This window comes from Crocodylus porosus, unplaced genomic scaffold (assembly GCF_001723895.1).
Source record: "Crocodylus porosus isolate Cpor-Errol unplaced genomic scaffold, CroPor_comp1, whole genome shotgun sequence".
Lineage (NCBI taxonomy): Eukaryota > Metazoa > Chordata > Crocodylia > Crocodylidae > Crocodylus > Crocodylus porosus.
Genome location: NW_017728910.1, coordinates 37,312,294 through 37,337,650, shown reverse-complemented (window position 1 = coordinate 37,337,650; position 25,357 = coordinate 37,312,294). Strand labels below are relative to the sequence as shown.

The 25,357-nt window shown below is 42.9% G+C and overlaps 1 protein-coding gene across 5 annotated transcripts in view; it reads right to left on the bottom strand.

Moving 5' to 3' along the window:
• DOCK10 (dedicator of cytokinesis 10) overlaps window positions 1-25,357 on the bottom strand; it is a 202,821-nt gene that overhangs the window by 125,658 nt on the left and 51,806 nt on the right. For 4 of the 5 annotated variants that reach the window (XM_019533056.1, XM_019533052.1, XM_019533054.1 and 1 more), the window contains exons 2-3: window positions 23,358-23,477; window positions 14,927-15,016 (exon numbers count right to left, since the gene is read on the bottom strand). In XM_019533056.1, coding sequence (XP_019388601.1) covers window positions 14,927-15,016; window positions 23,358-23,477 — 210 coding nt within the window. The remainder of the gene's footprint in view (window positions 1-14,926; window positions 15,017-23,357; window positions 23,478-25,357) is intronic. The other variant, XM_019533053.1, reaches the window with a different exon arrangement.

Here is a 25,357-nt window from a genome sequence, read left to right as displayed (position 1 = left end):
CTAGTGAGAAAGTTTTTCCTAATATCCAAACTAAAGTTCCCTTGCTGCAACTTGAGATGATTGGTCCTTGCTCTGTCATCTGTCACTACTGAGAACAGTTTAGCTCCATCCTCTTTGGACCACCCTTCAGGTAATTGAAGGCTGCTATCAAATCTGCTCTCAGTCTTCTCTTCTGCAGACTAAATAAACCCAGTTCCCTCAGCCTCTCCTCACAAATCATTTGCCCCAGCCCCGGAGCAATTTCCGTTGCTCTCCACTGGACTCTCTCCAACTTGTCCACATCCTTTCTATAGTGTGGGGCCTAAAACTGGACACAGTACTGCAGATGTTGTCTCACCAGTGCAGAACAGAGTGGAATACTTACTTCCCTCGATCTGCTGGCAATGCTCCTACTAATGCAGTGCAGTATGCTGTTAGCCTTCTTGCCAACAAGGACACATTGTTGAATCATATCCAGCTTATTGCCCACTGTAGCCCCCAGGTCTTTTTATGCAGAGCTGCTGCTTTGCCAGTCAGTCCCTGAGCTGAGGGCAGTTTATGATCAGCCAGCAGAGGAGAAACATCTCCCTGCTGAGCTCTGTTAGGAACATGCGGAGGTAAGGGTGAGGCAATGGAGATGGCTTGGAGGCCTCACTGGTCCTGAGCATGACCTAAAACCGCACCCTGCCAGGGCAAGGAGGCCTGGTGAGGCTGCCGGTTGGTGCGGCAGCCCCCATGTAAATGCCAAGAGAGAGCATCTCCCTGGTGTAAGGCGGGTCAAGGTGCCTTAACCTCAGCCCCCACCTTCAGGTGGATTATATAATGCAGGGATGGCCAGGTAAGCTTCTTAAAGTGCCTGCTGGGGTGAGTGGTCCTGTGGGGCCACACATGCTTTGTGAAGCACCTGAGCTGAGAATGGGGACCCCCGAACCCTGTGACCAGGCAAAGAACTCAGACCTGATGCGAGGCACCTGACTGGTCCATGCTGGGGCCTGGACCCAGAGAGAGGTCAAAAGGGCCAGGGGCCCACCGTGAGGGATGCCCAGAGAGCAGGAGACTCAGGATCCTGCCTGGTCTGAGATGAGCCAGGACCTAAGGGGGAGTCAAGATCTCAGAGGGGGGACCCCAGATAATGAGCAAAGGGTATGGGTGAGTTTAGCTGCCTGGAATGCTATATACTGCGTGGCTTGGGACTCAGTTTAAGGGTGCAACGGAGCTGCGGCTACTCCCCTAAACATCGGGGCTCAAAATGGGCAGCCTCCTGCCTGATTAATATCCAAATACTATTACATCAAGGCATGGCAGGTGAGTGAGGTGGATGGCTGGCCCATAGACAGGAGGCAGGCCAGTGCTTGCACTGAGTGTGAAAGCCTGTCCCTGTCACAGAGGAGTAAACAGGAATGGATCTCACAGTAAAGAGAGGCATGAGATTCTAGGAAAAAGAAAGAGAGACAAAATAAAAAAACCCAAAAACCCAAAGTTATTGCAGAACACGAAGGCAAGAATTCAAGGAGCAAATCTGAAAGAAACTTGGATACTGTGCTCAATAAATGGGTCGGTCGCTATTTGCAGACTAAATGGTTCAGTTGGGAGTACTTCCTGCAGCTCTTCTTGGCAGTCTGCCACGGACCACAGAGCCTGTGCTGTGGAGAGTGACTCATAGGGCTACCATAATTAAAGAAAAAGAAGAGAAACAACTCTCGGTCCTCTGGCATGTGGGCTGAAATGGCCTTAGAAATTCAGGGTGGCATTTTCCAAAGGGTGCAGTATTGGCCTAAACCTATTCCCAATGAAGCTTATTGTTAAACATTTTCATAGATGTGACCACAAATTTACAAATTCAGGGAAAAAATAAGGAATGGGAACATTTTTAATGTTGTTTTTGTATTGTATGCATTGATTCCACTGCATATGAATGAAAATTGCATGGAAAATGTATAAGGTGTTATTTCCCTCATAAATATTCATAGATTTCACAGACATTAGGAAGATCAGAAGATCATTGAGTCCAGCCCCACACCCGAAGGGCAGGAAATCAGCTGGGGTCATAGGACCCCAGCAAGATAAGCATCCAATTTCCTCTTAAAGGTGTTCAATGTAGGTGCTTGAACCACCTCCAATGGCAGGCTGTTCCAGATCTTGGGGGCTTGGGCAGTAAAGAAATTGTTTCTTATGTCCAGCCTGAAATGGTCTTGCAGTAATTTATAACCGTTTGACCTTGTCATCCCTTAGGGCACTCTGGTGAACAAACGTTCCCCCAGATACTGATGGTCACCCCGATAAACTTATAGGTGGCCATCAGATCAACCCTGAGCCTGCAATTTTCCAGGCTAAAGAGCCTCATAGATCTCAGCCTGTCATTGTAAGGTCTGTTTTCCTGACCTCTGATCATGCACTTGGCTCTTCTCTGGACTCCCTCAAGTTTCTCTACATCCTTTTGAATTGTGAAGCCCAAAACTGAACACAGTACTCCAGCTGCGGCCTAACGAAGGCCGAGTACAAGGGGAGAATGATGTCCTGGGATTTGCTTGCGAAGCATCTATGGATGCAAGCCAGCGTTTTGGTCGCTTTAGTAGCCATAGCATTGCATTGCAGGCTCATGTTCATCTTGTGGTCAGTGATGACCCCCAAGTCTCTTTCTTCTGTAGTGTCATGTCTGAGTTTTACCTGTCAGTTAGAATGCCAATGCCAGCAAAGCAAAAGACCATAATAACTTAGTAAGGACGCAGGCCAAGGAGACACAATCAGCAGATTGGCCACCTGTAGACATCTCCCCGCCACCGACCTTCATTTTGGCGTATTCGTTTCTCACCGGTTTGTCTGTCCTTCTCATCAAAGAGCTCTCGGAAGTTAACTGATCGAGAGTGCATTACAGTTTTTCCCTGTGCATGAGCTGTTGACCAGTTCTGGGACTATTGAGTCGGGCAGCCGCACCTAGCCTCCGGGTTAGAAAGCAAGGGCTTGGCTCAGGAACCCCGTGAACCAACAGGCCCCTTTAGACCGTTCTTTTTTATGCACTGTAACTGAACAAAGCCAGCTATCCTGCCTATACTATGACCATCTGTAATGTAAGTACAATAAACCTTTGTTATAACTAATATGCTTAAGTGACCTGACTCCTCCTCGCCGCTAATCCCCACCTGTCGGGTTAATCGATCCCTTCTGCACCAAGCCGGTCGTGCCGACCCAGGCTCGCAGGTCAAGGGTACACCGGTTACAAGGTGCAACACGCAGTACTAGCCAGCATACCACTGCCGAGCCTACAGGGATGCTGCAGGTTTTTCCTCCCAAGGTGGAGAACCTTGCATTTTCCATTGTTAAACACCCTCAGGTACTCATCTGCCCATTTGCTGAGCCTTTCAAGGTCAGCTTGGATTGCCCGCTCGTCTTCAGGTATGGATGCTTTGCCCCAAAGTTTGGTGTCATCGGCGAACTTGGTGAGTCCACTTCTGAATCCAACGTCCACATCATTAATGAAGATGTTTAACAATATGGGCCCAAGGACAGAGTCTTGGGGGACCCCATGGGTCACAGGGCACCATTATGATTGACTTCTGTCAATTACCACCCTCTGGGTCTGACCACGGAGCCAATTTCCCAGCCAGTGGATTGTGGTGGACCCAAGGCCACAAATGGCCCGTTTTGCCAAGAGGTGATCATGGGATATCAGATCAAAGGCTTTTCTGAAGTCAAGATATATGACATCAATCTCTTCTCTCTTGTCCAGGTGATAGGTTACTTGGTCATAAATAGAAATGAGATTGGTCAAGCAAGACCTACCCACAACAAACCCATGCTAGCTATCCTTCAGGATGTTGGCGTCAGCCAGTCCATTAAGGATGGCCTTGTTAATAAACTTTTCTAAGATCGTCCTCGGGATAGAAGTCAGGCTGATGGGCCTATAGTTAGCTGGATCCACTTTCCTCCCTTTCCTGAAGATAGGCACCACATTGGCCTTTTTCCGTCTTCGGGCACTACACCAAAGCACCAGGAGTTCTCAAACATAGAGGCTGGGCTATGATGCTCACCAGCTCCTTGAATACCCTGGGGTGTAGGTTGTCAGGGCCAGTTGACTTGAAGGTATCCAGCCTCTCAAGGTGTACCTTTACGAGGTCAGCATTGATGAAGGGCAAGGGATCTCCCTCACCCGGACCTCCATGTTCCGTAGTGGGTATGAGTGTCCCATGGGACTTATGAAAGACCAGCAAAGTACCCATTTAATAGGTTGGCTTTTTCTTGGGCGTCAGTTGTCAGTTGCCCCATCTGGCTCAGCAGGGGTCCAACGTTGCCCTGGCTTTTCCTCCGGCTCCCCACATATCTGAAAAAGGACTTTTTATTGTCCTTGATGCTCAAAGCTAGTTGGAGTTCAGTTGCAGCCTTGGCTTTCCTGGTTTGCTCCCTGCAGCACTGGACCAGTGCAGAATATTCCTCCTTGGATGTGAATCCCATCCTCCATCCTTTGTAGGCCTTTCTTTTTAGCCTCAGGAGGTCTGCTAGATCCCTGGAGAGCCAGGAGGGCTGCTGTGCCCACTTCCTGCCTTTCCTCTGAGATGGAATAGAATTAGCTTGTGCATTGAGGATCGCTCCCTTGAGGAGCAACCACTCATCTTGAACTCCCCTCCCCCTGGGGTTGTGGTCCCTTAGGGCCTCACTGACAAGCCTTCTGAGCTTGTCAACGTCATCTTTCCTGAAGTCAAGGACTTCTGTGTTGCTGACTGACTTGCCAGCTTTACGGCGGATGGTGAAGGTGATCAGCTCGTGGTCACTGTCATGCAGCTTCCCAATCACTAGGTCGCCGATTAGGTCATCCCCTGCAGCCAGTACCACGTTGAGCAGTGCTTTACCTCTCATAGTGCTGTAGACTTCTTGAGTCAGGTAGAGGTTATCCATGCATAATAGGAGCTTTGCGGCCACTCAGATTTTGCTGGGTGATCCTCCCACGAGAAGTCTGGGTAATTGAAGTCACCCATGACAACCATGGTCCTGGAGCATGCAGCCTCAGCCAGTTCCCAGGCAAACTCCTGATCAAGCTCTTGACTTTGGGTGGGAGGTCTGTAGTAGACTCCCACCGTTGTGCCCCGTGCCGTATTCCCCACGGATTTTAACCCAGAGGGTCTCCAGTTGTCTACCCTGGTCACCAACATCAGCTTGCAGGGATGTGTAGCTTTCCTTGACATGGAGAGCTACACCCCCACCCCTTTTATCTACTCAATCGCTCCTGTACAAGGTATAGCCATCTATACCCATGGTCTAGTTATGGATGGAGTCCCACCAGGTCTCTGTTATTGTAATTATTTGCATTAAGCAGGACGACAAGTTCCTCCTGCTTATTCCCTAAGCTCATGGCATTTGTATACAGGCAGGCAAGTGTCCCCCTGGGGGCTCTTGCCTTGCTCACAGATTGTACCAGGGCTGGGGCAGGGGTGGGCTCCCTTAAGTGCGTTGGCCTGCTGGCTTTGCAAGGGTTGCTCAGTGGGCCAGCAGTGGCAGTAGTCCCCACATCCCCCAGTGGGTTTAGTTTAAAGCCTGGTGGAGCAGTTCAGCCCATCTGGCTGAGAAGAGCCTCCTCCCCAGGGGAGAGAGGTGGAGGCCATCCCTTCCCAGCAGGTCACTGCTTCTCTTGCCAAAGTGTGGGTTGTGGTTATGGAAGCCAAAGCCTTCCTGATGACATCAGCATTGCAGTCTTTGGTTTACTAGCTGGATCCTCCTCTCCCTCCTCAACCCATAGCCTGAGACTGGGAGGATTGATGAGAACACCACCTGTGTCCCTAGATCCTTTAGCCCAAATCCCTGTAGCACCTCATGACCCGGCTGGGGGTGCTCCGAGCCATGTCATTGGTGCCCACATGAATAAGGAGCATGGGATAGTGGTCTGTGGGGTGGAGGAGCTTAGAAATCTTCTCTGCAATGTCTTGCATGCGGGCCCCCGGGAAGCAGCAGACTTCTCGGGCTAAGGGGTTGGGGTGGCAGATTACCCACTCAGTCCCCCTCAGGATGGAGTCTCCCACAACAAATACTTTACGTTTTGTCTCGGGGAGAGCAGGGGTGGTAGCTGCAGTTGGCTGATATATGTCATCTCATAAAAAACTGGAATTGCTAAAGCAAATGGTTCACTGGAAACGCAAAGGATTAAATTCTGTCCTGAATTAAACCTACTGATTTTCATGACATGGTGCAAAGCATGTTAGATCATATAAGCAGACATGCATACACCTAGAATCATCATATATCAATGCTTAAGTAGATAAGGTAGAGAGACAGTTTAATTCAAACACTGCCTTTGAATAGTGATTAACAACACTTGGCAACTTGTAAATACAAGCATGCATACAAGCTTGAGCATGACAACTTAGATCCTGCACCATTGCTATCAATGGAAATTTTATCACTTTATCCAGAGAAGGATTGTGTCCATTATGCAGTTTCACTGGACAGAATCAATTTCATCTTTGTATTCCTGTGATTTAAGTTTCAGTTAAAGCAGTCTAGTGGCCACCTGGAATATAATAAGCATATATTTGCATAAGAGCCATGTATATACTGTGTTATATGAGCCATTGAAAAAGCTTATTCAGTGAATTGGATTTGTTAATTCACACTTCATTCACTCTCAGTCTGGCACACACAAAACAACCAAATCCCTTAAAGAAAGGATTTATTTCTCCTTTAGTACTTTCATTGATGATTATTATCCTTATGTGATTCAGTCCATGCGTGTGGAACATCCTCAACACAGACATTTTGTTAATGTTATAAACTCTTTACTAATGTGCTTCTAAAATAGCTATGAATAACATATATAACAGGCCATACTTTTTAAACTTATTAAATATAAAGGTTCTTTGTACCTTGGCAAGAAAAGGCTCATGAAAAATAAAATACAAAAAGACAAAAAGCACATTTTAGTAGCATTCAGGCAACTCACAAAAGCAAATATATTTAGAGCAATACCTAATCCATATCCTTAACTAGCCTGCTGTGGTAAAGAATTGCAAACATCTATTATAACTCAGAGCTGGTTGGAAATTTAAATGAGAGCAAAGGTTTTTACCTGAAAATGCTGATTCAATGAAATCAAAGTGCTATGCTGAAACACATTGATTTTGCCAAATTTTTACTGGGAAATTAATAAATTATGGAAGAAAGTTCTCCAAATCCTGATGAACAGAAGAAAACGCTTTCACAGAAACAACTTCCACCCATAGGACAGATTCAGATCCCTCGTTTCCTGACACATTCTGGGAGTTAATCCAGAGGGCTGCTGTCCCCTAGCAGAGTGTGGGGGAGAAGAATAGGCAAAAATATGGAAGTTATAGATGTAGGAAGCATAGCACTTATTTTCATGAACTCTTTTTTTCTATCTACTTGCCATCACTGAGGCAGGCTTCACAGCCATTCCTGAGGGCCTATCTTTTAAATTCATTTTTGCCTTGCTCAGCTGATCTAACCTATCCCTAGGGAGCTCACCATCCTGCAGCAAGTTGACATTGCAGCTTTACAGTCACATGGGGAAGGATGCCAAAAGGGAAGAGCCACTTGATAACATAGCCAGGGCTCTGTTTCGCTCAGAGATGCAAATTGCATTGTGAAAAAAAGAAAGTGAAGAGAAACAAAAATGAGCAAACACCTAGCAAGCAGTTGAGAACTACTATAGTTCCCCTTTTTGCTGTTTACATTCTCGTTAAGATTTCCTTATGCATACAAACTTGAGAAAACCATACACATGTAATCATTAACTCATCATTAGTAACAAAATGGAAAAATACAGAGTTTTTGAAACCCAAAGCACGTTACAGAATTACAAACCACATGCGTAGAATTATGGCACTTGACCAAATAGCAGCCCCTTTGGAGGTGGAGAGTAGTGGAGCTGTTAAACAGTGAAGCACAACACTATGCAAGGGTTTTGGTTCAGAAAGTTTAGACTGTGATAACCAAGTGAAACTGCGTGGAGATTCTGGAAGGCAGAATGGACTAAAAGTATCCAATCTGAAATGTAGCCAGCACTCTGAGGCAACCCCCTATTTCTCTGAAAAACAGGCTGGATTCTCTATTAGCCATAATGAATCTGGCTCTTAGTTTTATGACTCAAATCCTTAGTTTCATCATAATAAAGTTCCATAAAATACGAACTAGTGACTGAAAAGCCTAGGATTTTACCCAACCTTAAAAATATAAAGTGCCATTGATCTGTAATACACATGCATTTTAATAAAATGTTTATTTCTTCATATGATAAAAAGTCTTACAGTGTCTGATTGCACTTCACTGCATTGATTTTTGAAAGCATGTAAATCATTTAGCCTTTGAAGCTGAGAAATTTTTCAGTGAGATGAATCATAAAACCTATCATTTACTTTAGTTGGTGGCACTTATCAACTGAATTTTCTGTTTTAATTTGACTTTGAAATTTACAAGAATGGCTAAGATGAGTGTGCAGTATGTCTCATGGACTAAAAGGCTTGAGTAATTGATTGTGCTGGTAGAGAACCACTTTTAATAATTGTAAAAATGTTTAAACCTGTAACTTCTTTAGTATTATGATTAATAAAGCGCTGGGCTTAATAAGTGATAACATTTACAAGCCTTGTAGAGCTATAATACAATATCTTGAATAGTGAAATCTTCTGTGGTGAATGACTGGGCTACTAAAGAACTTATTAAACACCTGAATATTATCCCATTTTACAGTTGGAAAGTCTACAGTGAGCGGTTAGGAAGAATATGCATACAATTATTACTGAAGTGGAAATACTAAAAGTGACTATATAAATCTACTATATTTAAATTTCCATATTATTAGGATATATTTATTATTTCATTTTGATAAAGTGCCTTTTATCCAGAAGGGTACTTACATACTTTAGAGGAGTCAATGGAAATGCAGTATAGTTACATCTACAATTGGAATGCAGCCACTTCTGGGGTGGAAGTAAGCTCTTCTGAACATAAACTCAATGAAAGGAGCTTAATTATCCAAGTCCTGCTCCTTATAGTCCCTTATAACAGAGCAGAGTACAAATGCTACATTTGACATGGTAGCCACATACAGTCACTAGACAGGTATAAATAACACTGCACAAGGGAGAAGACAATGAGGCTCATTATAATTGTTTTTAGCAGAAACAACAAAAGGTTTTGAATATTCTGGTATTTTTATCCTGTGTGGTTCTTTACATAAAAGTTCCTTTATTTAATACCTGAAAAAAATTGGTAGGTTGTACATAAGATGTTTACAGATGCCTGGACAAAATACCTGCACCTGAGAGAAGTTCAAGACTATCATGGCTTTTAAAAATATGACTACAACAGGAGTTAAGGGGGGGCTTAAGAGCACTGGCAGGTGACTGAAACTGCCTTTGCATCTGATCCAAAGCTCACTGAAATCAATAGTCAATAGATTTTAACAAGTTCTGGATCAAACCTTTAGTGATGACAGAAGCAGGATTCTTAGGGAATACTAGGGAAGGAAGTACAGAGCACAGCTACAGTAGCTACAGCTACAGTAGCTACAGCTACAGTATGAGTTCATGCCACTAAGCTATGCAGCAGTGACAGAAGCTGGGGCTAATGAGAGAACACTGAAGAAATAAAGCATAGAGCACAGACTTTTGGTATTGCAGGGGAATTTTAGAAAGCTTCTTGAATGTGATGACTTTTTTCTTGTGAACTAAACTTAGTCTTTCAGCTTCCTGTCTGAAAAAAGGAAACTGAAAAGTGTAAAAATCCACAAAAAAATTCTGCTAAGAGCATCAGGAAGATGGGACCTGAGGATTCATACAGTACTATCTTTAGAATATACCCAGAAGGAGAAAGGGGATCAAATATAAATTTGTTAGGATTTTCATACTTACTACTATAACTACTTATTCAAACCCCCTTTTTCTCTTATATTTGTTTTCAAGAAATAGAGAATATCTTGACTCCAAATATCTTGGTATCGTGATCTCAGCAGAGTAAGGACACAATCGGATATTTTATCCTATGTAGGCTGCTATGCTACATTCATCATGTTATTTAAGTGCTTTCTCATGTAAAAAGCAATGCAACTAATGTGTGACATATTTTGTGTTTTGTTTAGGAGAAGCATGTGCAGTGAAGCATCTTGTTTTGTTTCGGTATTTTTAGGGGGGCAGATTCAGATTTTTTATTTTTACAATTGCCATATGTATTGTTATGTGTTAATATTAGAGAAGATAAGGTCAAAGAAATATGCTTTATACTTCCATAGGAAGATGGTGAAGTATGTGATAATCCTGAACTCCTAGCACGGTTCATCTCAGAGTATGGAACCAACCCCTGAGGAAGCCCCTTTTCCCGCACAAATGAGCCTTCACTTATTGAGAAATCCACTGAGCCACAGAAGCCTAGATTTTGACTGCAGTCTTCATTAGGGAGCCTTAAGTGCTTTATTTGGTATTTAAAACCCTGGAAAATTAGGGCCATGAAGATAAGAACTCACACCTTAAGCTTGATTCTGTGGGAAACTATTGTAATGAAGGCAGACGTGGCAAGCTCAGGGTTTCCTGTGTCACTGATGAGATGCACTGATGCACCCTATATATGTTGGAGTTTTGCAAACACTGAAAACTTCATGCCCACATTTATTACACTGCTATAGTCTAGCCAAGAGATGGGGAAGGCATGAAGAGCTGAGGCCAGTTCGCTGTCCACAGATATGGAGCAGATTCCCTCAGCCAACCAAAGATAAAAATCATTGCTTGGAAATCTATCCAGGAGTAGAGAGAGGTAGTTAGCCATGTTAGGCAGAAGGAAAAGCAGAGAGCGTAACTGGATCAGAGAGGCATAAGCTTTCTTAAGCAACCGCCTACTTTGTCAGACCCTACCACGTGACAAAGCATCGAAGAAGTAAGCTGTTGCCTACAAAAGCTTATGCCTTGATGAATCAGTGAGCCTCAAGGTGCCACCCTGCCCTGCCTTCTACTGCTGGCAGCTCTTATGTGACTGCTTTTTATCCAAAAAGTATATTGGATGGACTGAATTGAACAACTGGGGATATACACCTACAAATCTATGACTACATCAAGTACTGTGAACTCTTCAAAATGGTTTCCTCTTGCCATGGCATTGCTTTAATCTTCTTTGGGTGAACCTCAGCCAGCTGCTCTTCATTCACAGACATATTTAATTCATTTACTGGCCCATAGTCTGTGGTCATAAGTAGTTTAGGACAGACAGAGCCATGTGTTGTTTACATGTTGCTATCACTTGAGTCTATGCTGTCCAACTAATTTACCATATTAGATGTAAAACAGAACTGAAGAAAGAACTGATCCTTGTGAGACCTGACAAGTGAAAGGTTTACTGATAAAAGGTGAAGTTTCCCATTACTGCTCAGGAAATGTATCTGTAAGAAAGGACTCAAACCCTGTTAGTACATCACCCCACACTCCTGCCATCTTGGGTAAATCAGAGAGCAGTTTCTAATGGTCAACAGTCTCAAGATACAGAGTTGTCCAGGAGGATGATTATGTCTGTCCTCTGTCAACTGATACAAAGAAATAACCCAGTTGACCACCAAGTCTTCTAGTTCTGTATCTCATGCTGGATAGATAAAAATTGTGCCAGATCTAGAAAGTTAGCATAAATTAGAAGAGCTTGCAGTTGGCCTTTGCATGGATACTCTAAATGTTTGCTTTGGAATCAGAGAAGTGGCTGGAGAGTAGTTGGCTAGAAACAATGTAGCCAGGGTGGACTCCTTCGGCATTGTCTGGACAATTATATGTTTGAAAAAGAAGAAAAGAAGACGATTTTTTCCCCAAAGAATAAGGCATAAGTCTTTTCAAATGGTTTTCACAAGGACATGTATGGGATTCACAAGCCTTGTGTTGTGAGAGTGCCCAGCATTCTTGATGACTGAATGATCTGCACCCTTCAGTGCTGGTAGTTCCTGGCTGGTAAGAAGAAGTAGGTCTATGCTGTCTAAAAACAGTTCCCAGAACCATGTAATCTTTTCAGCAAGACAGGACGATAGGTACTCAGCTACATTGGTGGTTGTAGGTATTTGGGACTAGAAACCATTTTCTGATTGGAATCTAGCTTAGTTTATGTCTGTGTATGTGTATATAACTTTTGGCTTTGAAACATAAATGGAACATTTTGAAAAAGGGCCTTATTCTGCCATCATTCCATGCACAGACCTTCAAATGAAGTCCTGTTTCTGGAGCACTGTTTTTTCCATTGCTTTACTACTCCCTTTTTTTCTTGGCTTCCAGATATTGCAGAAAAAGCTTAGGGTTTTGCTTGATATATATCCTGCCAACTTGACATTAGCAGCTCCTTGGAGTATTCAGCTGAAATAGTTCCCAGATAGTGTGTATTATGTTCCATTTTTAACTTATCCACCACCACTTTCTGAATAAAGTGATGAGGACAGAGCTGGCCTTACAATTCATAGGGCCTCAAGCTAAAGAATAGATCTCAAAGTGCAAAAAGAGCAGGGGCCATGAGTTGCTTGCTCATTTAGCACTAGTGCCAGAATAATTAAGGTGGCAGGGAAGGAAAGTTTCAGCTGGCAGTGAATTGTCATTTCTCTTTCTAACCCAACAGTGGGGAGAAAAATAGGGCCAGCTTGTAAAGTGTCATCCTTACATAGGATATAATGAGCTAAATTTTCAGGCCAGGTTTTGGATTTTATGTCCTTATCTGTGTGTTTGTGTGTGTGTGTTTGTGTGTGCATGCGCGCATGCATGTGTGTATGCATGCACATGTGTGTATGCACATGTGCATGCACATGAAAGCATGAAATTGAGTTTTACTGCAAACATGTTTGCATCCATGGTGCATATGAAACAACAGCACCACTGCAAATTGGATAGCTGGTTAAATAACTCCTCAGTCTGTGTACAAAGAAAACAGGTGACATCTACAGTATAGATGAAGTGTGGGCAAAATACAGCCAGCGGGCTGAATTCAGCTCGCCAGCTGATTGGATTCAGCCTGCAGGTAGGCACTCACCAATTAATTATATTCAGCCCTGTTGGCAGGTGCCCCTCCTGTGCTCTGCATGGGGCTAAGTCCCACTTGCTCCCACCTGGACCGCTCCCAGCCTCCCCTGCCAGAGGGCGCCAGTCCTGACTAGCAGCACTGCTTCCAGGTAGGGCTGCTGCTGCCACTGCTCAGGGAACTGCTGGGCTCCCCCAGCTTCCAGCAATTCCTCCTTCTGTCTCTGCTGCAGTCCTCTGGGCAGCAGGTAGGGAGGGGAAGCTACAGTGTTCAGGGGAGTGGAGTGGGGTCTGCCTGTAGCTCACTTGGGTGCTGCTTGTGCATGGCTGGGCAGGGGAGCTTGTGGATGAAGGAGGGGACATGAAGGAGACCAAAGGAGCTGTTCACATTGGGCAAGCACAGGATAGGCAGGTGGGATGGGAGCAGCAGCAGGAGTCAGTGCAGCCCCGCTAGGCAGGCATAGGGACAGTGGGGAAGGAGCAGCAGCAGGAGCCAACATGCACTTAGTGCTGCCCTGCTGGTCAGGCACAGGCTTGAATGCAGCCCTGCCAGGCAGGTGTGGGATAGAGACCAAGAGAGCCGGTGGTACCAAGCTCAGCTCCCTGTCTCCCCCATCCCTCAACCACACACACCACCTACATCCCCCTATACCTCCCACACACATACACCCACACCTCCACCCTACCCTATCCACACACGCACCCACAACCCTTTACACAACTCACCCCTCCACTGTACCCACACACATATCCAACAGGCCTCCACACCCCAACCACACATCCCATGCCCCCACACACATACCCCTCCACACAGACACCCACACAAACCCCACCTGCAGCATACCCACATTCCATCCCACACACAACCCACACACACCCAACAGTTCCAAACATCCCACACCTCAACCACATCCACACCCCTCACATACATCCCGCATCCACACATACACTCACACCTCACGCATACCCACCCCCCCAATCACATACTCCTGCAACCACCCCCCCACACACAATATACAAGTAAAATCCACCCCCTCCCAAATGGAGTACTTCCTGGACAAGGGGAGAGACTTCCAGTGGCAAAAGTCAGGGGTTAGGGGGCGGGACCTCCTGTCATAAGATAGTGATCAGGGGGCGGGACACCTATCAAGAGGCAGGGCTACCTTTGCAGCCACTGATGCCCCACCAAAACTCATTAAGCAGCCCTCCAGCTGAAATAATTGCTCACCCCTGGTATAGATTATAATAATTTCCAAATGCAAATAAAAACTTCTGAAAATTGGGTCTTCTGTATCAGTATTTCTAAAGGGAATGCCAGCTTCTTTAGAGAAAGAAATTCAGAAAGCTCTAGTGGAGAAATTCTGAGAGCTATTTATGCAACTGCCATCTGTGCAAGTGGCAGGAGAGTGCTAAAACCACTGGCAATGACTGACACCTGTGAAAACAGATAAGATGCAACCCTGCTTCCTTTCTGTTCTGTTAGGTGATTAGTACTAGAAGCACCACAGATTCTTTTAAAAGTGCAGCAAATACCACCTCTGGCTGGATTCTTTAGGTATAATGAAGCATTTACTTGCCTCTGTATTTTACAGGTTAAATGCTTCTAGACACTTCCAATAGTGCATAGACCCTCCACATCCTCCCACATGACAATGGTTAATACAGCTACAATATAGACCCCAAAAACAGAATACTAGTCCATGTTAAAACCTGTGTCTAATAATAGCAACAGATAACCTATGAAGTACTGAGGCACTGAAGTTTCAGTGACAGGCAGGATGTAACAGCAGTTTCCTAGATTCAGTATTAATACTTGCAGATGATATGCTGCCAACCCTACCTTACTGCACACCACCAAAATATAGTACTGCTTACAGAATGGGAATAAAATCAGGAGAGAGAGAATTATCAGTCTCATAAATGTAACAAACAAGATGGCTTGATTTATTTAAAACCAAGGAGTACAGATATTGGATATTTACCTCTTTAACAAATAAGTTTTCTGCTTTTTGTACTGCATCTTCAGGTACAGAGAGGGAGAGTGTCCTTATTTCCCATGGAATTGTATCTATCTGAGAATAAACAAACAACAAAAATGTTAGCTAGAAAATTTAAGGAAAAAAATAAACACTCATGTGCACAGAGGGGTTAGTTTCTGTTCTTGTTTGCCTTCTGCCCCCACCATTCATGTCTTGGCCTCATCTAACTGTGTAAATAAGCAGCTTCCATTTGAGTAATTTTAAATGTATGGCATACATTATATAGGTTGGTGCAAACATAGTGGTAATTTCCAGTTATCTCTTCATTTTATTTGGGTGCAACTGAACAACTCCTGTCAATATCTACTCCCAGCAGTATTTTGTTTCTTTTGAACAGCTGTGACCATGTATATGTTCATTGTTACTTTTTATGCCATCCAACTGCACCTATTACACAAGCAACTTTAGATTTCCCATCTAAGTATCTATTTGACTCATCCATTATGATCAAAGTGAAACACTATGTTGTCCTAGGTCCATGTAGTTTATTCTTTTAAAAGCATTAAGAAAATAAAGTTGGGGTAGAAAAAATATCAGGATATTAAATTCTGTGGCTGTATTTAGCCATAGTGAATGCTTATGATCTTTATTGTTTCAATGCTTCACTGAAGGGCAGCTCATCTAAAAAGTCAGTAGAATGGATGTATAAATATCCACATTACATGGTATTTATAAACCCCAAATTACAAAACAGTCCTGAGAATTTTGCTCATATGGAGACCATGATTTTATCAGGGGGCTGTCTACACAATTCAATGCTCCTTGGTCAATCAGTGGTCCATTAACAGAATCAACAGCCACTTTGCCTACCAGCCACCAAGTTCTTAAATCGAAGTCCCATAATGTCATCATTACTAAAGACCGTATGCTATACAAGATAGTGATGTGGGTGGAACAGGTGTGGCGAGTAGAACAGAAGGCTGAATGCTTTATTCTGCACCTAAGAACATTAGCATTCTGGTGACTTAGCTATAATGGTAAACCCAAGCTCTTCTACTTAGTCAGCAATGGAGCTGGTTTTTAGTGAAATTCATTTACCACAGACATTCAACGGAAGAGAGAGTTTTGAATTATTTCACCAAGGCCAATCTTGAATAAACCTTAGGATTTATATAGTGCTTCTCCAACAAAAGATGTTAAGGCAACACACACAAACAACTATGCATTATTTCCCCCCATTTTGCAAGTAGAGAAACGGAGGCATAAAAATTAAATCGAAGTCACATAACAAGAGAATGGAAGAGAAAAAAAAGCCCTGGTCAGCTGCTTGCCAAACTGGGGCTCTACTCACTGTACAACACTGCCTTTCAGTAAACCTGTACTGTGCATATGGGACTGGAATGCAGCAATACAAAAATTCAGCAAGAAGCGGGCTTGGGTTATGAATTATAGATTTAAATGGGCTTGACCAAACAGTCTGTTAAAAAGCCTTTAAAATTTGAAGGAATGCAATAGACAATTTACAGAGAACTGGGACATCAAGATCTTGAGTAAGATTATACTTAAATGTTTTAAAAGCAGCAATGAACTTCCCTTCTGAGAATTAGCTGTTTTCAGACCACTAGCTCAGTCTTGCAACAGAAAACCCCAAAACACACTTCCTGTTCATAGTATAAACTCTTTGATGACTACTTCTATAAGTGAAATGTTTTTAAGGTGTATCTACTATTGCAGTTGATTATGGCATCTTTTGTTTCTGAGAACAACCGAGTTAAAAACAGTTTTAAAGGACATGAAAATGAAAGCCCAGCTTTATAACATTCTGTATTCACAGATGTGTTTTTAATACACACATACAAATAGCATGCAAGCATGGTAATTAGGTGTACAAATTAGGGGCCCAAGCCAAAGCCCAGAGAGAGCCTTCCTACTGACGGCAAAGGACACTTGATTTGCCCCAGGCTTACATATCTAGTTGCCAGGATGATGCACTAATGTGTGTGCAATTCTATTTGTGCAACTGTATACAGAGTTCTAAAAATCTGGCAAATAAAGTTTTCCTACTTCTAATGACAATTTGTGGAGACACTCAGGCAAATTAATTCATGCACATACCTGTCAGCCTCAGGGTTTTGATTGCTTATAGAGAGCAATTAAGTTAAGGTTAACAGTTTTCTCTCTAACTGCATAGAAGGTCAAATGCAAGTACTGCTTCATATTAATGACTGATTGGGGATAGTATTTTCAAAAGTGCCTAGATCACATTGACCAAATCACACTACCACTAACTTCTAGCCCAGTTTTGTCTAGTACAGTTAAAACATTTCCTGCCTCAATATAGTCTTAACAGCAAGCTACAGACATTACACTTTTACCAGTATAAGATATTGGAATCTGGTCTATACCCATAACAGAACAGAAGTTTGGCACATAACACTGGTTTATACCCATAATAGAACAAGAAGTTTAGCACACAGACTGGTTTAAAAATAGCAGAACCCAGTCTGATTTCCTCCCCCGCCAAAGCAAATGTGTGTTCTGTTCACTACCAATCTAAACTGCGCTGCTTACAGAACATCATGTAACTTAGATCTATTCTGCCTTAGGCTTTTCGAATGTCGGTACCTAGCTCAGTAAAGAATAGTGATTAATTCCTGTTCTCATCTAAATAAATATATATACAAACAGTAAAGAATAAGGCTGACACCTTTAAGGGTATAGTTCAATGTGTGTTTTATCACAGATGTAACCCAGCTTTGTTACAGATGCTAGATTTTATACATGTTGCCTTTAAAGAAATCTATTTAAGAAAGCTATTTAATGCACTTCATTTCCTCTTCCTCCCACTCTTCTTTTTTTATCTCCTGAAAGACTCTCTATGTCATAGTCTACCAAAGCACTATGAGTAAGCCACTGCACCTCTCTCAGGGATGGAAAAGTAAGTAGCTCCTGCTGCACAAAGGAGTGGTGTTATATAACAGCAGGTTGCCTCTATCTCAAGACTCTTCCATTATTTTGGAGACACACTTAAAGGTGTTAGGCTTATTCGTTCCTGATGGTATACCTATTTACTTAGATGAGAACATGAATGAATCATTTTTTCTTTACTGAGCTTGAATCTAACCCTTAACATATATGAACACATACAAAAATTAGTTCTTTTAAGAGATACATGGAAAATAAGCCCATGTATCTCTTAAAACGTCATATTACAGGACAGGATTTTCAAAAATAATGTTAATGATTTTGGAGTTAAATCCTTACTGAGTGTCAGTGACACTTCTGCTTCTGATTTAGGCACTTTTCAAAATCTCACGTGTCCTTAACCTACAGTATTAGAATCTTTACTTTACAGCTTCAAATTGTGTATTCAGTATTATCTATGTAAGATACAGGATATCCTTAATTGCTACTTTAAAAAAAAGAGTTAACAAAATGGAAAACAAAAGAGGAACAAAAACTTTCACATCCTGTAGAATTAAATGAACTTTCACATTTTTTATATTAGTGTCTCTATTAAATCTATACTATATGTATTCTACTCTACATACATTCTTTGCTTGGGGTTAAAGCACAGCAATTTCATAAAGGCAGTGAAGAATCCTGCCTGCTGTTCCTATAAGAGGAATTAAAGTACTCCACTTCAATGCAGGTAGTAAGAACTCTGGCGGGTTCTCTGTGAAGTCAAAAGTGGTTCTGGCATAAAGGATAGCCCAGGACAAGGGCAGAGAATGTCCCTGAAAAGAACATTAAGACGGGGGCTCAGACAGAAAGAAAGCTGTCTTGAGGTAAGTGTGAAAATAGATCAGAACAAAGATACAAGCAAGGCCAAAGCTCTGTAGGGCCTTAGTGGTGAAGATGTGAGGCTTGAATTTAACCCAGAAAATGAGGAAAGAATCTGATGAGGAGGAGCTGGAAAAAGGAGCAGCATGTCCATTGCATAATTTTCCCAACAGCATTTTTAGTGAATCAGAAAGTGTAAAACAAGCCAGACAGCCAAAGCTAACAGGGGTCAAGGAAGAAGATGACCAGGGCTGGCTGAAGGAAAACTTCTAGCAGGATGGACTGATTTTGGAGAGGATGGCAGGGCACAGATACAGCATACACTTCTAACAGTATAAATTTCCATTGTTCCTCTCTCACAGCACAGCAGCAGAATTTTCAGTTAGCAGCATTTATCCATTTGTGTGATCCAAAGGCAGGCAGTGAGTGGGGCAACAGGCAGAAAGAATGACCCACTTGTTCCACAGGGTAATGGAATAAGTAACTGATCGTGTGTGGGCAGAAGAGTCAACAGATAGAAGTTTGGGACCAATACAAATCAGTAACAAGCAAGGGAAATGAACCACAAGGACCAGTATGACTCCCTTACTGCTGTCACTTTGGTAATTCTGTAACTGTGTTTTAGTAACAGAATATATCTGGTTATATTTTCTCCATGTATGAAAGAAGAATGGACCCAGTGGCCACCCTGAAAACTGTGTGGTCTGCCACATGGTGTTGCAGTGAAGGGCTGTGCGAAACATCATTGTTCTGTTTCAACTTGAGTTTTGAGCTTTGAACAGAACAGAACAGCTGTTTCGATGTTTCCTATCCTCAGCCTGGTTGTAGTGCTGGGGATGGGAACTCAGGCTAACTGGGCTGACTTCCCACCCCCAGCCCCACTGCAGAGCTGCGGAGGAGAACTGAGTGATCAGGCTCAGTTCTTTTCCCCAGCCTGATCACAGCACTTGGGAGGGGAACTGAGGCTGGGCTCAGTTCCCTTCCCCTGCACTGTGATCGGCTTCCTGCAGCCCAAAGGCGGGAGACGGGGAGAGCTAGGGCTGCATTCCCGGCCGCTGCTGGGAGCGCAGCCCTGGTTCTCCCCTGTCTCCCACCACCTCACTGCTGGCTTCAAAACTTGAAACGTTTCAAAACTTTTGAAACATTTTGACTAGCCTCATTTTGTTTCGAGGCTGTTTCGAAGCCCTTTGTTTCAATTCCATTTTGCTATTTTGAGCTTGAAATGAGTCAAAACAGTGTTGAATTGAAACAGCCGGAGAAATTTCACACAGGCCTATTGCCATGTCATCTCCCTCCCTCATGGGAGTATTGTGGCAACAAAATATTAAAGATCATAGAAAGAAGCACTTAAGAGGGAATGCAGGAGCAAACCCTTAGGGAGCTGTGCTGCTTTTCACCAACTGAACCATATCACTTTAATCTATGTAATGAGTTAACATATTAGGCAAATTATAAATAATGAATACTTACGAAAAAGTGAATGAACTCTTTAGACACTTTGCTCTCCCTGTTAAACTATTTGGGTTTTGTTTTATTTTGAAAATACATAAGCACCTAGTCCACATGACGGACTGACAAACTAAGTGTAAATCAGGGCTGGATGAGCATGGATTTGTAGATTCACAGAGACAAAGCACTTCTAATCCTAATAATAAGGTCCATAAATTCTTAGGGCAACTATTACACTATATAACAGTTTGAGACAGACTAATCAAAGAACACCCTAAATGAGCCAGACCTGAAGTATAATAGAGCCAGAGAAGATAAGAAGGGATACAGAAATAGCTACGGAAGCAAGAGTCCAAATATCTCTTAAAATAAAAACAAGAATGTGGAAAACAAAGCCAGGCAATGAGCAGAAAGGCTGGGGGCCTGATTCTCCTTCCATCTGAACAAATTACAAATGAGCAAATTACAGTAAAGTTTAAAGGGGGCAGGGTGGGGCAAACTAACTTGTGGTAACCTCCCATGGATCTACTATTACCCCGTGGTAAAATGAAGTGAAAACTAAACCAATGTCATCCTGCCTCATGGAATGCTAATCTGCCCCAGCCGAGCTTTCACTTACCACAAGGTAAGGGAATGGGCACCCAGACGACTGGCGTGAATCAGTTATTTCACACTAAGTTCTTGTACTCCTTAAACTTACTACAATTAGTTTATCCATGCCTTTGGCATGCTTAGCTCAATTGATTTTCACTGAATTATTTCTGATTTAAGTTGATGTAGCTGAAAAGAATTCAGCTCAGGCAAATAAAACTCAGGATTAGCTATGAAATTGAATTTTGCATTACAGAATGCAACTGTAATGCATCTGTCTACTGTATAAAATGGCTCTGGGAATCAACCATGAAATGGGAAAGCACTCTCTTACATTCTATCCCTCTGTCCCACAAGCAAAACAAATCCAGTTAACATTGAGAAAGGAAATATACCCATTTAGCCAGCAAACAAACAAACAAACAGTGAATTAGATTATGATTAGGATGCCCGGAGTGCTGCAAACTGCCCTGCCAAAACCCCAGTGTGGTAGATAGTGCTGGTCAGAAATTCTCTGACAGCACACACTTTTTTCCCATTACAGAAACCTGATCATCAAAATCAAACTTTTTTTTTTCCTTAGAGACAGCTTGATTCAAAAGAAATTGCAACAAAACAAACCAAACCAGGCAAGGTTCCAACTGCAATCTGTCTGGTTTTCTGCCAGCTCACTCATCTGACTCCACAACAGTCTGCCTAGTAGGTTGCTAGGAATTCCAGGTTTCCAGCTCTACAGCAATCTGCCTGATAGACTGACAAGGAGCTGAAAGCACTGAAAGCCCCCAGCTATATTAGCTACTTCTGAATTTTCCTGTCTGCTGCTGCAGAATGGGCATCTCAGGACTCCCAGCTACTTTGATGAAATGCCATCGTAGATTTCATAGACATTAGGGGCTGGAAGGGACCTTGTGAGATCATTGAGTCCAGCCCCCTTGTCATAGGCAGGAAGTCAGCTGGGATCAAGTGACCCCAGCAAGAAATACATCCACATGTTTTCTGAAAGAGTCAAGAGTAGGTGGTTGCACCACCTCTGTGGGGAGTTTTTTCAGACCTCAGACACTCGCACCGTAAAGAACCCTTTTGTTATGTCTAGTCTAAATCGGCCTTCCTGGAGTTTATGGTTGTTAGACCTTGTTATCCCTTGCGGAGCTCTGGTGAACAGCTGTTCTCCCAGGTCCTGATGTACCCCTCTTAGATAATTGTAGGCTCCCACCAAGTCCCCCCTGAGCCTTCTCTTTTTTAGACTCAAGAGTCCCAGATCCCTCAGCCTCTCCTTGTATGATCCAAGGCCTAGAGGGCAGGCTGTACAAGTGGCTGTCCTCTGGACTCTCTCAAGCTTTTCAACATCCCTTCTGAAGTGGGGGGCCCAATACTGGATACAGTACTCCAGCTGCGGTCTCACCAGGGCCAAGTAAAGTGGGAGGATGACTTCCCTGGTTTTGCTTGAGATGCATTGGTGGATGCAAGGAGAGTTTGGTTTGCTTTGCCAGCCACAGCATCGCATTGGTGGCTCATATTTGTCAATCAAGATCATCAAGTCCCTTTCAGTCATGGTGCTAGCGAGTGTAGCACTGCCAAGCCTGTAAGTACGTTGAAGGTTTTTCCTACCAAGGTGCAGCACCTTACACTTCTCTGCATTGAAGGCCATCAGGTTTTGGTTGGCCCACCCTGAGAGCGTGTCCAAGTTGGCCTGTATCCCTAGCCTGTCCTGCAGTGTGACTGTTCTCCCACATAATTTGGTATCATCTATGTACTTTGCCAGTCACATCTGACTCCCGAATCCAGATTGTTAATGAAGACGTTAAAGAGTACCTGCCCACGTACCGAGCCCTGATGGACTCCACTGGTCACCCTGCACCATATTGATTTGCTCTCATCAACAGTTAGGGTGCAAATCATACCCACCTCCTGAAAGCCCTGGCTCCTCAGTTTGTAGCTCTTCTACAACCTGGGCTCACTAGGGCATATGACTCAAAGGGATTCCACCATGCAGATCGCCTGGGAGTCAGGGAACCCAGTGCTTCTAGGGTCCATGGCCTCGGGGCCATACGGAATGCCCCAGAGCCAGCGGCATGTTCTTCCATAGAGAAGTTCAAACTTGCTGGGATTTGTCCCTTATTTTTTAAATGTGACAATCCAGGTGGATTTACTTTTATCTGCATAATCTGAATCGTGGTAACACGGGTTTGAATAAATGCCAGAGAGCGAGCATCAGTTATTGTAGGCTGTTTGATTTCAATAGCTAAACTTATTAATTGAAAGAGAGTTAGAAGGATTCCAAAGTATATTGTATGAATCGGTACATGAAAAGTTTGGCTACAGCTGAGTGAAACAAATAGAACTGCGGTACCCTTGCTGTTGGCACCAAACAAGTAGCTAGAATGAGACAACGTATATCGTGAGATTTTGAAATCCCTGGCTGATGACTAATATTTTAAACCGGTTCCTGTCTTGAAAAGTGTATGTGTGTTTATATGTATGGGAACGGGAAGCAGATAGAAGGAGGAATTAAGACACATGAAACAGCCCCTCTATGATCTCTGCCTGTTCCACTACCACTAAATATTAATACTGTAACAATTACCGTAAATCACATTTGTACCATACTTACTGAAAAGTCATCACTGGGGAAAAACAGGAGATCTTTTAGAGGATAATCCTTAAAGTTTCTTTCAATCTCTGTGATGACAGCTTCATAATCCAAAGGCTCCAAAAATTTGGGTTTATCCTGCTGTGACAGAAAGATAAGGAACAATGTTACATGTCAACTCTTGTATTCTCCTTGCATTTATTAACTGCACCAGGCCTCATTTTCCATTACTCTGTGTACATTAAGGTATTAATGAATTTTGTTATGTATAGTCACATAATGTTGTTGCTGAGCTGAGCATATCCATGTTAGAACACTGTACAAGAGCCAGCATGACCAGTCATAACATTAATTTTCAATCTGATTATTTCCTAATAATTTGTCTGCTCTGAAGGTAATAGTAAAGACCATCACAGTGTCCTGCAGCATTGTATAAGCCTATTCATTATACTCAGGAATTCTTTTTTTAAAAAGAACTGTTTCAACTGAATCTAGACAATCTTATTGTGAGAGAATCTGTTGCAAAATGAATTACTTACTTTAATTTCAATTGTTTCCATTAGCTGAATGCTAATTCACTCCCTTGCCCTTTTGTGCACTGACACTTCTTAAATGCTGCTACCTTGCTAGAAGTAAAAGTACCACTGCACTGTTTTACTTGGCAGTAACCCAGTTTCCCTGTTAGGATAAACCATTTGGCATTCAGCCTCATGGTTTCTCCTGTCAGGAGCCGGATTATTCCTTGGTAAACCACATCATAATAGTATGATTATTGCCTGAGGGGGTGGTAGAATAAAAAGAGCTCAATGGTAACAGCCAGATAAGAGGTAAATTCAAAATGCCTCAATATATATAGAACAAAAATAGAAATGAAAGACCCTATCAAGAATTCAGGCACACTTTCATAGATAAAAAGCTCATGCATTACAGACAGAGTGAGAGACAACATCTGTCTAATTCTAAGTCTTTTTTTTTTTTTTAAGTAACAAAGCAACGGAAGGGAAAAGAAAGGTCAGAAAGCACTGTCACACATGACTTTTTCGAAGAAAATACATGCAATTTGTTGGTCACCATTAGAAAAAAATCCACAGAACTATCACAATATGCAAGACCTAGTACCACGCAGCATTTTCCTTAAACCAAAACAGAATTCCAGATAGAAAGTTTTTCCCTACTTATGAAACTGGTTTCTCCAACAAAGTATTTGACATTTTGCGCTGAGTCTTTCAACTTGCTCCATTGACATCCATGAAATTTCTTCCCAGCTCAGTATTTCCCCCACTTCGATAAATTAGATTCTTCTGTAGCTTTTCAACACAGATATTAAAAATGTAAACAATAATAATGGACCTGGGCATCAGGGACTACCATATTGGGGGATCTAAAGGTACCTTAGGAAGGTACCAGATTCTTGAATAGTTTAGCTTGGAAACCTAATTTATAGATAGGGAATTTTTTCCTTTCTATTCCAATTCATGCAACAGCTGGATCCAGTGAGCTCCAATGATGCCCAGTGGTTTGGGAGGCCTTTACAAAGCAGTAACAGCTGGTAGTAACAGTCTCCCGAGAAAGACATCTGTTTAGGTCAAGACTGCAGGCACCTTCTCTTTTGAAAGATCTTATTAAAAATAAGCATCATTAGATTTATCTATTTCAACTGTTCTTTATTTGATCTGCAACTATCTCCAATAACAGTATTACTGCCCATTTTCAAGTGATGACTTTCACATGCCTCTACACAAACGCTCGTAGTATGGGCAACAAGCAGGAGGAACTCACCCTCCTGCTGGCTCACACCAGCCCGGAAATAGCTGGGATTACGGAAACGTGGTGGGACGCAATGCATGATTGGGTGGTGAATGTCAAGGCTATAGGCTGTACAGGAGGGACAGGATAGGAAAGAGAGGTGGGGGCATGGCACTCTATATTAAGGAGGAATACACATCCTCGTTAATTAGCAAGGAGTCAGGGGAGGGGCACTCTGAAGTGCTTTGGGTTAGAGTACAAGGCAGTCGAGGGGA